Source organism: Chiloscyllium punctatum, chromosome 42 (genome assembly GCF_047496795.1).
Source record: "Chiloscyllium punctatum isolate Juve2018m chromosome 42, sChiPun1.3, whole genome shotgun sequence".
NCBI classification, from domain to species: Eukaryota; Metazoa; Chordata; class Chondrichthyes; order Orectolobiformes; family Hemiscylliidae; genus Chiloscyllium; species Chiloscyllium punctatum.
In genome coordinates, this window is record NC_092780.1 from 8,179,935 (window position 1) to 8,198,971 (window position 19,037).

The following is a 19,037-nucleotide window of genomic DNA, read 5'->3' on the forward strand; positions in this document are numbered from 1 at the left end:
GTTGGAAAAAAGCAATTCCCATAAAGTTGTGAAAGCTAAAGTTACAGTGACAAGAAGAACAGGGATGTAACAGAAAAGGGGAGAAGACAGTCAACCCAGGATCCGGGATCCTGAAGAAAAGATGCATTGGTAAATAAAGTTCCACCTTTTGATCAAAATATAATTCACTGTCACAGCTCAGTCACATTAATCATTTAAGGGTGTATGTATTTATTTATGTTTGTGTTGCTGTTACAATCAGCTTGAGGCAAAATGAATAAATCCTACATAATTGCTCATGATTTACCTGTGTAAAGAATCACATAAGTGATCAAATCAAATACATGCAATGGTCAGTTGTAAGTCTGAAGGGACACAGGATGAAAAAAAGTTTAGACTGAATATGTTACACTTACTATCTCTCTGATCATTTTCATTTTCATGGGATTAGTTAAAACTTCTCTCTTTTTCTCTTCTTCACGTTTTCTGAAAGAGTCAGTTTATAAAGAAATCAATACAAGTAGTTTCTATTAATTAAGTCAAAATAAACTGACTAAAGCGATTAATCTGGAAGTTACAGGATTCCCCAGTTTTTACCTCTATTCCCCAGTCCCTCTCTAACTCCACACATTCTTATGAAAGAACAGGATATCCTCTTCCGCGCGCAAGAGTCTACAAATGTATGCTGTAGATGACATGACATCTGCAGATGTTCCCTTCCCTTCTATGAAGGAAGTCTTCATTAGGTGAGACCGAGAATCCAAAACAGGCATGAAAATGCGTCCTGCTCATATCTTGCAGCATGCTAAAAGCTAATAGCTTTTCTACCACCATTTCTCTCAATACTCTCTAAAAGAGAAACTTCAATTCATGTGCAGCTTACCGACTGAAATAACCAGCCAGGAACAGTAGATATAAGGAGTTTACTTCATTGTCAATTTCAAGCATTTCATTTTTGTTTTCAACTACACACCTACCTTTGGAATCTTCTCCAGTCTAAATGCCGAGCAACATCTCTGACATTCTCAAATTCTGGATTCCTGTGTATCCGTAATAAGAACTGATCCATTGTTCGTGACTGCGCCTTTCTACTGCCCAGACAATAGACAATAGGTGCAGGAGTAGGCCATTCTGCCCTTCGAGCCTGCACCACCATTCAATATGATCATGGCTGATCATCCTCAATCAGTATCCTGTTCCTGCCTTAACTCCATAATCCTTGATTCCACTATTCTTGAGAGCTCTATCCAACTCTTTCTAAAACGAATCCAGAGACTGGGCCTCCACTGTCTTCTGGGGCAGAGCATTCCACACAGCCACCACTCTCGAGGTGAAGAAGTTTCTCCTTATCTCTGTCCTAAATGGCCTACCACTTATTTTTAAGCTGTGTCCTCTGGTTCGGGACTCACCAATCAGCGGAAACATGTTTCCTGCCTCCAGAGTATCCAATCCTTTAATAATCTTATACGTCTCAATCAGATCCCCTCTCAGTCTTCTAAACTCAAGGGTATACAAGCCCAGTCCCTCCAATCTTTCAACATAAGATAGTCCTGCCATTCCAGGAATTTACCTTGTGAACCTACGCTGCACTCCCTCAATAGCCAGAATGTCTTTCCTCAAATTTGGAGACCAGAACTGCACACAATATTCCAGGTGCGGTCTCACCAGGGCCCTGTACAGCCGCAGAAGACCCTCTTTGCTTCTATACTCAATCCCTCTTATTATGAAGGCCAGCATGCTATTAGCTTTCTTCACTACCTGCTGTACCTGCATGCTTGCCTTCATTGACTGGTGTACAAGAACACCCAGATCTCTTTGTACTGCCCCTTTACCTAAATTGATTCCATTTAGGTAGTAATCTAACTTCCTGTTCTTGCCACCCAAAGCTCTAGAATTCCATCCCCAATTCTCTCCACTTCTCTAACTCTCTCCTCTTCAAAGATGCTTCTTAAACTCTTTCTGTTTGGTTACACTTTTGGTCACCTGCCTCTGCATCTCAATGTAGTTTGATGTCAAATTTTGTTTGCAAGGCTCCTGCTCAGTTCATTTGGATATTTTGTAGGTTAAAGCACGTTTTAAATGCAAGTTGTTGTTATGAAGTCCATTCCAACTGATTCCCAGTACCATACATAGGGACTTGTCAAGAGAGAAAAATCTCCTAGCATCACAGTGAACTTCAGGATTTAATTTTCTAACCTCACCCCACAAAAACAGAAGTTGATATTATCCACTGCAGTTCTGCAACGGTCAGCTGAGATTAGATAATACAGCACAGAATGAACATGCCCAGTAAGTTTGGGACAAGACCATCTCAATCTGTATATTTCAATTCCACCACTTGACATCTTAGCTTTTATCTCTGAGTTGACGTGTTGAGTATTGAACAACTTCTCCTACCTGATCATAAAGAGTGGATCTTCCCGTATTTTAGATGCCATATCCAATGCAGAGTTAGCTCCCGTTGCTGAAAAGATGGAGCCAGGCAGCAGCCCAGTGTCAGAAGAAGGTCCAGACTCTTCATCGACCATCTTGTCTGTAGCATATTTGTCAATGGGTCTACCCAGTAAGTATTCCTCCTTGTTCACCATACTGCCAGGCCCTTGATACATCCAATCAAGCCTGTCTGACTTTTTCCTGCAGATAACAAAAGTCAACATCATGTCAATTTTGCAACACAAAGAAAATTGAAAAGACAGCCGTATGTTTCCTGGGAGCTTTTGAAGCTTTCTTTATGTCAAGGGACTGTTCCACAGTACCATGCAGAAAACATAAATAAATTCAACCTTGAAATGTTCGAAAATGGTAAGATCACAGAATTTGTAAAGGAGGTTATTATGCTTTCATGGGACAGAGACATCACTTACAAGCCCGGCATCTGTAGCCCATCCCTAAATGCCCTTAAACTGAGTGTTTTGCTGGGCCATTTCAGGGGGTAATTAAGAGCCAACCATATTGATGTTGATCAGAAACCACATCAGGATGTTAAATTTCCTTCCTTAAAGGACATCAGTGAACCAGATGGGTTTTACAATAACTGATGATAGTTTCATGGTCATTTCTGAGACTAGCTTTATACTACAAATTTATTAATTTGAATTTAAAATACACCAGCTGCTATGGTGGAATGTGAATCCATTTCCCTAGACCATTAACAACAAAAACATAAATTACTGGAAAAGCTTAGCAGTTCTGGCAGCATCTTTGGAGAGAAATCAGAGTTAACATTTCAGGTCCAGCAATTCCGAGGAAGGATCACTCAACCCAAAATGCTGTCTGATTTTTCTCCATAGATGCTGCCAGATCTATTGAGTTTTTCTGGCAATTTTTGTTTTCTTTTCTGAATTATAGCATTTGCAGTTCTCTTGGCTTCCTTAGACCATTATCCTGGGCCTCTGAAATATTAGTCCAATGACATGAACATGAGATCACCATCTTCACTTTTCCCCCCATTCCGCCCATCATACCCGTAAGAAAGAGGTGTCCAATTAATCATCCCCTCCTCAGTTCTTTCGCCTCATCCTACGATTCCTCTTGGAATGTAATTTAAAAATCTGTACTCTGGATATCAATCATTATGATAGCGGAAAGAGCTTAGCCTTACTTAATCTATCAAAACATTTCGTGATATTTGATATCTAGATCAAATCTCCTCTTAACATTCTCTGCTCAAAGGAGAATCCCTACCTTTTCAATGGCATTTGGTCCAATTAAAACGAATCTAATCTGCAACCTCACCTCCTAATATTCTCCTCAAGACTGTCGAGCATCGCAAACAATACTCCAGATTAATGGGACCCTTCAGATGTTTAAGTAGTGATTTATAAAGCTTTGGCATATCTCTTTTGGACTTAACTGCAGATCACAGGGTCATAGAGATGTATGGCATGGAAACAGACTCTTTGGTCCAATTCGTCCATGCTGACTAGATATCCAAACCTAACCTAGTGCCACCTGGCAGCACCCGGCCCATATCCCTCCAAACCTGTCCTATTCTTATACCCATCCAAATGTCTTTTAAATGTTGCAATCGTACTAGCCTCCATCAGTTCCTCTGGCAGCTCATTCCATACATGTACCATCCTCTGCGTGAAAAGGTTGCCCCTTAGGTCTCTTTTATATCTTTCCCCTCTCACCCTAAATCTATGCCCTCTAGTTCTGGACTCCACCACACCAGAGAAGAAACTTTGTCTATTTATCCTATCCTTGCCCCTCATGACTTTGTGAACCTCTATCAGGTCACCCCTTAGTCTCCGGCGCTCCAGGGAAAACAGCACAGCCTGTTCAGCCTCTCTCTATAGCTCAAACCCTCCAACCATGGCAACGTCCTTGTAAATCTTTTCTGAACCTTTTCAATTTTACAACATCTTTCCAATAATGAGGAGACCAGAATTGGTCTCAATTGGTTTCAAAATGTCAACATGTTTTTAACAGAGAAATACAATTCTATCTGACCATTAGATTGACAATCAGAAGTCATGGATTTAAAAGGTATTAACAACAAGCACTAGAGGGGAGCCAAGGTGAATATCTTTCACTTAGGATCTGGAACCCTCTGCATGAATAGGTCATGGAAGATAATTCCGTAAATAGTTTTAAAAAGGAATTGTATGAGAGATGAGGCTAACAAATATATAGAGTACAGACAAAAAGGTGAGACCAAGCATTGTTACTGTCAAAATTCCAGTGCATGTACAACAGGCAGAATGACATCTTGTGCTGTAAGAGTTTATGATTCAACAGATGTTATAGTTGCAAGGTAGGTAATTATTTTAAGATACTATGTTTTATGCAAATTTGAAAGACAGACTTGCATTTATAAAGTGCATTTCATTGATCTTCTTTGCAATCCAAAGGAATCCCAAGGGATCCTCTGCATCCATCCAGAGAGGCAGATGGGGCTTGAGTTTAACATCTTGCCCAATATTGCTCTTTTGTTTTGAACTCCTCCTGTTTCCTATTTTGCAGACCTCTCAAACTTCATAAACACGTCATCAACTTACTTAAGAGCACCGCTATCCTCCGCATAGCGCTGCATCTCCTCTCGAGCTCGCTCCTCGCGAAGCTCCCTCTGGAGCTCCTCGATCTTTTTCTTTTCTGCTTCATGTTTCTGTTCTGCTTTCCACACACGTTCAACATTTTTCAAAGTCTGCGGGTGCCAACTTTTCTTTAGATTCTGAAAGTGGCAAGCAGAAGAAATTTAACTTTGTTTCCTTTCATGCAACAAAGATGCAATACAAACAAAAAGCAAAAGACCAATGTTTAAACTGAGAGAGCTCAATTTGTTTCACAGAACTTTAAATATTCTTTCAGAGATATGAGGTTTGTTCTCACTTGAACACTTCCCAGGTATTGCTCCAATATTACTTTCTTCATTCATATTGAATGATTATTCCCCAAAGAAAGGGATCAATACCAAGAATATTTTATTCTTCCAAACTGCTCTGAGATTGAATAAACTTGCTTTATCAGTAAAATGCCAAAGTGCCACAGCAGTAAACAACATCAGTGACCACCAGTAATCCAAAGATGAAAAAGACACGAAGGGTTGAATCCCATACGCCAGTTACTGTGTTCTGTAGACCCTATTAATGTCCATCCAGACAAGCTTGAGGGACCTCAGACGGAAAACAGTTCTGTGGGCAATGGAAAACCCCCTGAGTATAGCTCTGAAATGCAGATTATGTGCTTAGATGATTACCCATAACAATATCTCTCCCCTCCTCACTTTCCATCATCATTACCCTCTTCCCATTAGCTACATCCCCTTGTTTACTCTTTCATTTTCTCCCTCTCCACTCTCACTCCTTCCTACCTATCTCAAACTTTCCTCACTTGCTCTCTCTTTCCACCCCACCCGCTTCATTCCCCGACTCTCTTCCCCACCCCCTCACCCTCTTTCCCACACTGACTCCATGTATCCTTCCTGCTGCCTCGGCAAAGCAGCCAATATAATCAAGGTCACCTCCCACCCCAGTTATACTCTCTTCTGTCAGGGTGAAGACATAAAAGTTTGAAAACATGTACCAGTAGATAGAAGACCAGCTCTCCCCTGCTATTATCAGACTTATGAACAGACAACTCATACGTTAGAGTTGGTCTTTCTCTGCACCTGTAACACTATAATCTGCTTTCTATTCTCTTAGTTATATAAAGTATGATTTGCCTGGTTGACGTGCAAAACTATACATTTCACTGTACTTCAGTACATGTGACAGTAATAAAAATCAAATTAAACCCCTCTCATTCCCAAAGCCTACGCTTTCTTTCCCCAAACTCACTGTTCTTCACCTTCTCACCCACGCCCCCACATCTGTACTGCCTCTCACCCTCATCCACCCCCTCCCCCTCTCTCCCCTTACCCCAACACCATCTCTCTCCCTCCACCACCGCACTCCCCACCTTCACCACCCCCAGTGCTGTCCCCAATATCCTCATTCCCCCACCCCGTCTGACCCCCCAAACCCCTCACCCTCACCCACCCCACTTCCGCTCTCTCTTCCCCAGCTGCTCACTCCCCCACCCCTCTCTCACTCTCCCTTTCACCCTCTCTCCTCCCCATTGCCTCACCCATTCGCCAACGCTCAAATCCCTTCCCCCACTCTCACCCACACTACCCCCTAACCCCCACTCACACCCCTACCCAACACACACTCCCCTCCCCCCTACATTCACTCCCTCCCCCCAACCCACTCCCCTCTGACCCCTCACACACGCTCCCTCCCAACCCCGACTCACTCCCCTCCCCCCTCCACACTCGCTCCCTGACCCCAACCCCTACACACACCCCTCCCCCCACACAACCCCACACACTCCCCTCCCCAACACTCACTCCCAACCCCCACACTCGCTCCCTCCACACAACCCCACTCACTATCCCCCAAACCCCACACTCGCTCCCTCCCCCCCAACCCCCATTCACGCCCCTCACCCCCACAATCGCTCCCGCTCCCCCTACTCCACACACTCGCCTCCCCCACCACACACGCTCCCTCCCCCGCAATCCTCACACGCTCCCCTCCCCCCCAACCCCCACACGCTCCCCTCCCCCCTACCCCCACACGCTCCCCTCCCCCCTACCCCCACACGCTCCCCTCCCCCCCTACCCCCACACGCTCCCCTAACCCCACATGCTCCACTCCCCAACCCCCACCCACTCCCCTCCCCCCACACGCTCCCCTCCCCCCCCAACCCCCACACGCTCCCCTCCCCCCCCAACCCCCACACGCTCCCCACCCCCCCAACCCCCACACGCTCCCCTCCCCCCCCAACCCCCACACGCTCCCCTCCCCCCCAACCCCCACACGCTCCCCTCCCCCCCCAACCCCCACACGCTCCCCTCCCCCCCCAACCCCCACACGCTCCCCTCCCCCCCCAACCCCCACACGCTCCCCTCCCCCCCCAACCCCCACACGCTCCCCTCCCCCCCAACCCCCACACGCTCCCCTCCCCCCCCAACCCCCACACACTCCCCTCACACACCCCCACACACACACCCTCCCCTCCCAACAAACACACTCCCCCCCACACCCTCCCCTCCCCCCAACACACACTCCCCCCCAAACCCTCCCCTCCCCCAACACACACTCCCCCCCAACACACACACTCCCCTCCCCCCTTCCCCCCCACACACCGTCCCCTCCCCTCCCCCCCACACACCGTCCCCTCCCCTCTCCCCCACACACACCCTCCCCTCCCCCCCACACGCACCCTTCCCTCCCCCCCACACACACATACACCCTCCCCTCCCCCCCACACACACATACACCCTCCCCTCCCCCCCAACACACACACACACCCTCCCCTCCCCCCCCACACACACACCCTCCCCTCCCCCCCCACACACACACCCTCCCCTCCCCCCCCACACACACACACACCCTCCCCTCCCCCACACACACACCCTCCCCTCCCCCCCCCCCACACACACACACCCTCCCCTCCCCCACACACACACCCTCCCCTCCCCACACACACACCCTCCCCTCCCCCCCACACACACACCCTCCCCTCCCCCCACACACACACACACCCTCCCCTCCCCCCACACACACACACACCCTCCCCTCCCCCCCCCCACACACACACACCCTCCCCTCCCCCACACACGCACCCTTCCCTCCCCCCCACACACACATACACCCTCCCCTCCCCCCCAACACACACACACACCCTCCCCTCCCCCCCCACACACACACCCTCCCCTCCCCCCCCCACACACACACACCCTCCCCTCCCCCACACACACACCCTCCCCTCCCCCCCCACACACACACACACCCCCTCCCCTCCCCCACACACACACCCTCCCCTCCCCCACACACACACCCTCCCCTCCCCCCCCCACACACACACCCTCCCCTCCCCCCCCCCACACACACACCCTCCCCCCCCCACACACACACAGCCTCCCCTCCCCCCACACACACACACACCCTCCCCTCCCCCCCCCACACACACACACCCTCCCCTCCCCCCCCACACACACACCCTCCCCTCCCCTCCCCCCCACACACACACCCTCCCCTCCCCTCCCCCCCACACACACACACCCTCCCCTCCCCCCCCCACACACACACACCCTCCCCTCCCCCCCCACACACACACACCCTCCCCTCCCCCCCCACACACACACACCCTCCCCTCCCCCCCCACACACACACCCCCCCCCCCTCCCCCCCCACACACACACCCCCCCCTCCCCCCCCACACACACACTCTCCCCACACACACACACTCTCCCCCCACACACACACATACAATCCCCTCCCCCCCACACACTCTCCCCTCCCCCCCACACACACACTCCCCTCCCCCCACACACACACACTCCCCTCCCCCCCCCACACCCACAATCCCCACTCCCCCCCACACACACACTCCCCTCCCCCCCCACACACACAAACCCCCTCCCCCCATACGCACACACAATCCCCCTCCCCCCAACACACACAGACACAATCCCTTCTGCCCCCAAAACACACACACAATCCCTCTCTCCCCCCCCACACACACAATCCCCTCCACCCCCCACACACAGACCCAATCCCCTCCCTCCCCACACACACAGACACAATCCCCACCCCCCCCACACACACACACAATCCCCTCCCCCTCACACACACAATCCCCTGCCCCCCCCACACAGACACAATCCCCTCCCCCCCACACACAGACACAATCCCCTCCCCCACACACACACACAATCCCCTCCCCCCCCCACCCAACACACACACAATACCCTCCCCCCCACTCGCACACAATCCCCTCCCCCCCCCACACAATCCCCTCTCCCCCCCACACACACAGTCCCCCTCCGCCCCACACACAAACAATCCCCTCCCACACTCACACAATCCCCTCCCCCCCACACACAATCCCCTCCCTTCCCCCCACACACGCACAATCCCCTCCCCCCCTACATACACGCACAATCCCCTCCCCCCCTACATACACGCACAATCCCCTCCCCCCCACACACACACGCACAATGTCCTCCCCCCCACACACACGCACAATCCCCTCCCCCCCCCACACACGCACAATCCCCTCCCCCCCCCACACACACGCACAATCCCCTCCCCCCCACACACACACGCACAATCCCCTCCCCCCCCACACACACACGCACAATCCCCTCCCCCCCACACACACGCACAGTCCCCCTCCCCCCCCCACACACACGCACAGTCCCCCTCCCCCCCAACACACACACAGAATCCCCCTCCCCCCCAAACACACAATCCCCCTCCCCCCCCACACACAATCCCCCTCCCCCCCCACACACACACAATCCCCCTCCCCCCCACACACACACAATCCCCTCCCCCCACACACACACACAATCCCCTCCCCCCCACACACACACACAATCCCCTCCCCCCCACACACACACACAATCCCCTCCCCCCCACACACACACACAATCCCCTCCCCCCCACACACACACAATCCCCACCCCACACACACACACAATCCCCTCCCCCCCACACACACACAATCCCCTCCCCCCCACACACACACAATCCCCTCCCCCCCACACACACACAATCCCCTCCCCCCCACACACACAATCCCCTCCCCCCCACACACACACACTCCCCTCCACACACACACACTCCCCTCCCCCCCACACATAATCCCCTCTCCCACACACACACACAATCCCCCCCACACACACACAATCCCCCCCACGCACACACAATCCCCTCCCCCCCACACACACACAATCCCCTCCCCCACACACACACACACAATCCCCTCCCCCCGCACACACAATCCCCTCCCCCCCACACACACACGCACAATCCCCTCACCCCCCCACACACACACAGTCCCCCTCCCCCCACACACAGTCCCCCTCCCCCCCACACACACACAATCCCCCTCCCCCCACACACACAATCGCCCTCCCCTCCACACACAATCCCCTCCTCTCCACACACACAGACACAATCCCCTCCCCCCCACACACACAGACACAATCCCCTCCCCCCCACACACACAATCCCCTGACACACCCCCCACACACATACACACAATCCCCTCCCCCCCCACACACACAATCCCCTCCCCCCCCACAAACACACACACTCCCCTCCCCCCCTGCACACACACTCCCCTCCCCCCCACACACACACACACACACTCCCCTCCCCCCACACACTCCCCTCCCCCCCCAACACACACACAATCCCCTCCCCCACACACACACTCCCCTACCCCCCCCCCACACACACACTCCCCTACCCCCCCCACACACACACATTCCCCTCCCCCCCACAAACACACACACACTCCCCTTCCCCCCACACACACAATCCCCTCCGCCCCCCACAAACACACACTCCCCTCACCCCTCCACACACAATCCCCGCCCCCCCCACACACACAATCCCCACCCCCCACACACAAACAATCCCCTCCCCCCCCACAAACAATCCCCTCCCCCCCACACACACACAATCCCCTCCCCCCCACACACACACAATCCCCTCCCCCCACACACACACAATCCCCTCCCCCCCCCACACACAATCCCCTCCCCCCCACACACACACACTCCCCTCCCCCCCACACATAATCCCCTCTCCCACACACACACACAATCCCCCCCCCACACACACAATCCTCTCTCCCACACACACAATCCCCTCTCCCACACACACAATCCCCTCTCCCACACACACAATCCCCTCTCCCACACACACAATCCCCTCTCCCACACACACACACAATCCCCCCCCCACACACACACACAATCCCGTCCCCCCGCACACACAATCCCTTCCCCCCCACCACATACACACAATCCCCTCCCCCCCACACACACACGCACAATCCCCTCACCCCCCCACACACAGTCCCCCTCCCCCCCACACACACACAATCCCCCTCCCCCCACACACACAATCGCCCTCCCCTCCACACACAATCCCCTCCCCCCCCACACACAGACACAATCCCCTCCCCCCCACACACACAGACACAATCCCCTCCCCCCCACACACACAATCCCCTCCCCCCCACACACACACACACACACAATCCCCTCCCCCCCCACAAACACACACACTCCCCTCCCCCCCTGCACACACTCCCCTCCCCACAAACACACACACTCCCCTCCCCACAAACACACACACTCCCCTCCCCCCCACACACACACACACTCCCCTCCCCCCCACACACACACACACTCCCCTCCCCCCCACACACACACACACTCCCCTCCCCCCACACACTCCCCTCCCCCCCAACACACACACAATCCCCTCCCCCCCACACACACTCCCCTACCCCCCCCCCACACACACACACATTCCCCTCCCCCCCACAAACACACACACACTCCCCTTCCCCCCACACACACAATCCCCTCCGCCCCCCACAAACACACACTCCCCTCACCCCTCCACACACAATCCCCGCCCCCCACACACACACATACCCCTCCGCACCACACACAATCCCCTCCCCCCCACACACACACAATCCCCCCCCCACACAATCCCCTCCCCTCACACACACACACAATCCCCTCCCCCCCACACACACACACACACACAATCCCCACACACACACAATCCCCCCCCCACACACACACACAACCCACACACACACACAATCCCCTCCCCCCACACACAATCCCCTCCCCCCACACACACACACAATCCCCACCCCCCCACACACACACCCACAATCCCCACTCCCCCCCACACACCCACACAATCCCCTCCACCCCCACACACAATCCCCCTCCCTCCATACGCACACAAAATCCCCCTCCCCCCATACGCACACAAAATCCCCCTCCCCCCCACACACACAGACACAATCCCTTCTGCCCCCAAAACACACACACAATCCCCCTCCCCCCCACACCCACACACAATCCCCCTCCCCACCCACACCCACACAATCCCCCTCCCCCCCACACACACACAATCCCCCTCCCCCCCACACACACACAATCCCCCTCCCCCCCACACACAATCCTCTACCCCCCCCCACACACAGACACAATCCCCTCCCTCCCCCCACACACAGACATAATCCCCTGCCCCCCCCACACAAAGACACAATCCCCTCCCCCCCCACACACAATGCCCCCCCCCACACACACACACAATCTCCTCCCCACCCACACACACACACAATCCCCTCCCCCCCCACACACACACAATCCCCTCCCCCCCACACACACACACAATGCCCTCCCCCCAACACACACACACAATCCCCTCCCCCGTACACACACACACACAATCCCCTCCCCCGTACACACACACACACAATCCCCTCCCCCGTACACACACACACACAATCCCCTCCCCCGTACACACACACACACAATCCCCTCCCCCGTACACACACATACACAATCCCCTCCCCCGCGCACACACACACACACAATCCCCTCTCCCGCGCACACACACACAATCCCCTCCCCACCACACACACACAATCCCCTCCCCACCACACACACACAATCCCCTCCCCACCACACACACACAATCCCCTCTCCACCACACAATCCCTTCCCCCCCCCACATACACACAATCCCCCTCCCCCCTCCACACACACGGACAAAATCCCCCGCCCCCCCCCAACACACACACAATCCCCTCCCCCCCACACACACAGACACAATCCCCTCCCCCCCACACACACAATCCCCTCCCCCCCACACACACACACACACACAATCCCCTCCCCCCCCACAAACACACACACTCCCCTCCCCCCCTGCACACACTCCCCTCCCCACAAACACACACACTCCCCTCCCCACAAACACACACACTCCCCTCCCCCCCACACACACACACACTCCCCTCCCCCCCACACACACACACACTCCCCTCCCCCCCACACACACACACACTCCCCTCCCCCCCACACACTCCCCTCCCCCCCAACACACACACAATCCCCTCCCCCCCACACACACTCCCCTACCCCCCCCCCACACACACACACATTCCCCTCCCCCCCACAAACACACACACACTCCCCTTCCCCCCACACACACAATCCCCTCCGCCCCCCACAAACACACACTCCCCTCACCCCTCCACACACAATCCCCGCCCCCCACACACACACATACCCCTCCGCACCACACACAATCCCCTCCCCCCCACACACACACAATCCCCCCCCCACACAATCCCCTCCCCTCACACACACACACAATCCCCTCCCCCCCACACACACACACACACACAATCCCCACACACACACAATCCCCCCCACACACACACACACAACCCACACACACACACAATCCCCTCCCCCCACACACAATCCCCTCCCCCCACACACACACACAATCCCCACCCCCCCACACACACACCCACAATCCCCACTCCCCCCCACACACCCACACAATCCCCTCCACCCCCACACACAATCCCCCTCCCTCCATACGCACACAAAATCCCCCTCCCCCCATACGCACACAAAATCCCCCTCCCCCCCACACACACAGACACAATCCCTTCTGCCCCCAAAACACACACACAATCCCCCTCCCCCCCACACCCACACACAATCCCCCTCCCCACCCACACACACACAATCCCCCTCCCCCCCACACACACACAATCCCCCTCCCCCCCACACACACACAATCCCCCTCCCCCCCACACACAATCCTCTACCCCCCCCACACACAGACACAATCCCCTCCCTCCCCCCACACACAGACATAATCCCCTGCCCCCCCCACACAAAGACACAATCCCCTCCCCCCCCACACACAATGCCCCCCCCCCACACACACACACAATCTCCTCCCCACCCACACACACACACAATCCCCTCCCCCCCCACACACACACAATCCCCTCCCCCCCACACACACACACAATGCCCTCCCCCCAACACACACACACAATCCCCTCCCCCGTACACACACACACACAATCCCCTCCCCCGTACACACACACACACAATCCCCTCCCCCGTACACACACACACACAATCCCCTCCCCCGTACACACACACACACAATCCCCTCCCCCGTACACACACATACACAATCCCCTCCCCCGCGCACACACACACACACAATCCCCTCTCCCGCGCACACACACACAATCCCCTCCCCACCACACACACACAATCCCCTCCCCACCACACACACACAATCCCCTCCCCACCACACACACACAATCCCCTCTCCACCACACAATCCTTCCCCCCCCCACATACACACAATCCCCCTCCCCCCTCCACACACACGGACAAAATCCCCCGCCCCCCCCCAACACACACACAATCCCCTCCCCTACACACACACAGACACAATCCCCTCCCCCACACACACAATTCCCTCCCCCGCCCCACACACACAATCCCCTCACCCCCCCCACACACACACAATCCCCTCCCCACACACACACAAACCCTCCCCCCCACACACACAAACCCCTCCCCCCCAAACACACACACACAAACCCCCTCCCCCCCCACACACACAGAGTCCCCCTCCCCCCCACACACACAATCCCCCTCCCCCCCCACACACACAATCCCCCTCCCCCCCCCACACACAATCCCCCTCCCCCCCCACACACAATCCCCTCCCCCCACACACACACAATCCTCTCCCCCCCACACACACACACAATCCTCTCCCCCCCCCACACAATCCCCACCCCCCACACACACACAATCCCCACCCCCCACACACAAACAATCCCTCCCCCCACACACACACACAATCCCCTCCCCCCCACACACAATCCCCTCCCCCCCACACACACAATCCCCTCCCCCCCACACACACACACTCCCCTCCCCCCCACACATAATCCCCTCTCCCACACACACACACAATCCACCCTACACACACACAATCCCCTCCCCCACACACACACAATCCCCTCCCCCCGCACACACAATCCCTTCCCCCCCCACATACACACAATCCCCTCCCCTCCACACACACAGACCCAATCCCCTCCCCCCCCACACACACAATCCCCTCCCCCCCACACACACAATCCCCTCACACACCCCCCACACACATACACACAATCCCCTCCCCCCCCCCACACACACACAATCCCCTCCCCCTCCACAAACACACACACTCCCCCTCCCCCCCTGCACACACACTCCCCTCCCCCCTGCACACACACTCCCCTCCCCACAAACACACACACTCCCCTCCCCCCCCACACACACACACACACTCCCCTCCCCCCCAACAGACACACAATCCCCTCCCCCACACACACACTCCCCTTACCCCCCCACACACACACATTCCCCTCCCCCCACAAACACACACACACTCCCCCTCCCCCCCACAAAACACACACACACAATCCCCTCCGCCCCCCACAAACACACACTCCCCTCACCCCTCCACACACAATCCCCGCCCCCCCCACACACAATCCCCACCCCCCACACACACACAATCCCCACCCCCACACACACACAATCCCCTCCCCCACACACACACACAATCCCCTCCCCCCCCCCACACACACAATCCCCTCCCCCCCCACACACACAATCCCCTCCCCCCCCCACACACACAATCCCCTCCCCCCCCCACACACACAATCCCCTCCCCCCCACACACACAATCCCCTCCCCCCCACACACACACACTCCCCCCCCCACCACACACACAATCCCCTCCCCCCACACACACACAATCCCCTCCCCCCCCCACACACACACACAATCCCCCCCCCCACACACACACACAATCCCCACACACACACACACAATCCCCACACACACACACACACAATCCCCACCCCCCCACACACACACCCACAATCCCCACTCCCCCCCACACACCCACACAATCCCCTCCACCCCCACACACAATCCCCTCCCTCCATACGCACACAAAATCCCCCTCCCCCCCACACACACAGACACAATCCCTTCTGCCCCCAAAACACACACACAATCCCTCTCCCCCCACACACACACACAATCCCCCTCCCCCCCACACCCACACACAATCCCCCTCCCCACCCACACACACACAATCCCCCTCCCCCCCACACACACACAATCCCCCTCCCCCCCCACACACAATCCTCTACCCCCCCCCACACACAATCCTCTACCCCCCCCACACACAGACACAATCCCCTCCCTCCCCCCACACACAGACATAATCCCCTGCCCCCCCCACACAAAGACACAATCCCCTCCCCCCACACACACACACAATCCCCTCCCCCCCCACACACAATGCCCGCCCCCACACACACACACACAATCTCCTCCCCCCCCACACACACACAATCCCCTCCCCCCCCACACACACACAATCCCCTCCCCCCCCACACACACACAATCCCCTCCCCCCAACACACACACACAATCCCCTCCCCCGTACACACACACAATCCCCCTCCCCCGCGCACACACACACACACACAATCCCCTCTCCCGCGCATACACACACAATCCCCTCCGCCCACACACACACAATCCCCTCCCCCCACACACACACAATCCCCTCCCCCACACACACACACACACAATCCCCCTCCCCACCACACACACACAATCCCCTCCCCACCACACACACACAATCCCCTCCCCACCACACAATCCCTTCCCCCCCCCACACACAATCCCCCTCCCCCCCCCCACACACACACAATCCCCTCCCCCCCCCCACACACACGGACAAAATACCCCACCCCCACCCACACACAATCCCCCCGCCCCCCCCCCCAACACACACACAATCCCCTCCCCTACACACACACAGACACAATCCCCTCCCCCACACACACAATTCCCTCCACCCCACACACACAATCCCCTCACCCCCCCCCGCCCACACACAATCCCCTCCCCCCCCCCCCCACCCACCCCACCCCCCCCCCACCCCCCCCCACCCCCTCCCCCCCCCCCCCCCCCCCCCCAACCCTCCCCCCACCCCCCCCCCTCCCCTCCCCCCACCCACACCCCCCCCCTCCCCCCCCCCCCCCCACCAATCCCCTCCACCCCCCCCACCCCCCCACACCCCCCTCCCCCTCTCACCCCCCCCCCACACCACCCCTCCCCTCCCCCCCTCACACCCACCCCCCTCCCTCCCCCCCCACACCCCACACCCAAATCCCTCCCCCCCCACACACCCTCCCCCTCTCCCCCCCCCCCCCAACCCCTCCCCCTCTCCCCCCCCCACCCCCCCCCTCCCCCTCTCCCCCCCCCCCCACACCCCCACCCAATCCCCTCCCCCCCCCCCCCACCCCCCCCCACTCCCCTCCCCCCTCATACCCCCACACACCCTCCCCTCCCTCCACCCACCCACACAATCCCCTCCCCCCCAACACACACACAACCCCTCCCCCCCACCCCCACACGCACAATCCCCTCCTCCCCCCCTCACACCACCAGTCCCTCTTTCCCCCCCCACACACACACAATCCCCCTCCCTCCCCCACACACAATCCCCCTCCCCCCCCCACCCCACACAGCACAATCCCCCCTCCCCCCCCCCCCCCCCACAGACATAGACACAATCCCCTCCCCCCCGCACACACCCCCACAATCCACTCTCCCCCCCCAGACACAATCCCCTCTCCCCCCCCACCCCCCCAATCCCCTCTCCCCCCCCCCCACACACACACCTCCCCCCACCCCCCCCCCCCCCACCACACACACACAATCCCCTCCCCCCTCATACACACACACAATCCCCTCCCCCCCACACACACAATCCCCTCCCCCCCATACACACACAAACCCCTCCCCCCCACACACACCACGCACAATCCCCCTCCTCCCCCCCACACACACAGTCCCTTTCCCCCCCACACACACCACACAATCCCCCTTCCCCCCACACACAATCCCCCACCCCCCCACCACACACCAGACCCAATCCCTTCCCCCCCCACACACACAACAATCCCCTCTCCCCCCCACACACAATCCCCTCTCCCCCCCCCCACCACCCAATCCCCTCTCCCCCCCCACACACAATCCCCTCTCCCCCCCCACACACAATCCCCTCTCCCCCCCCCCACACAATCCCCTCTCCCCCCCCACACCACACCACAATATCCCCTCCCCCCACACACACAATCACCTCTCCCCCCCACACACATCCCCTCTCCCCCCACACACATACACAAAATCCCCCCAGACACACACACACAATCCCCTCCTCCCGCCCCCCCACACACACACACACAATCCCCTCCCCCCCACACACACACACTCCCCTCCCCCCCCACACCACACTCTCCCCTCCCCACGCACACACACACTCCCCTCCCCCCCCCCACACACACACAATATCCCCTCCCCCCACACACACAATCCCCCTCTCCCCCCCCACACACACAAAATCCCCCCCCAGACACACACACACAATCCCCTCCCCCCCCACACACACAATCCCCTCCCTCCCCACACACACAACCATCCCCTCCCCCCCACACACACACACATCCCCTCCCCCACACACACACACAATCCCCTCCCCCCCACAACACTCCCCTCCCCCCCCCACACACACACACTCCCCTCTCCCCCCACACACACACTCCCCTTACACCCC

At 57.1% G+C, this 19,037-nt stretch overlaps 1 protein-coding gene across 2 annotated transcripts in view; it reads right to left on the reverse strand.

Moving 5' to 3' along the window:
• The window catches only part of cwc25 (CWC25 spliceosome associated protein homolog), a 68,945-nt gene that overhangs the window by 14,213 nt on the left and 35,695 nt on the right, over nt 1-19,037 (reverse strand). For both annotated transcript variants that reach the window (XM_072561354.1, XM_072561352.1), the window contains exons 2-4: nt 4,980-5,152; nt 2,377-2,613; nt 396-465 (exon numbers count right to left, since the gene is read on the reverse strand). In XM_072561354.1, the coding sequence (XP_072417455.1) occupies nt 396-465; nt 2,377-2,613; nt 4,980-5,152 (480 nt within the window). The remainder of the gene's footprint in view (nt 1-395; nt 466-2,376; nt 2,614-4,979; nt 5,153-19,037) is intronic.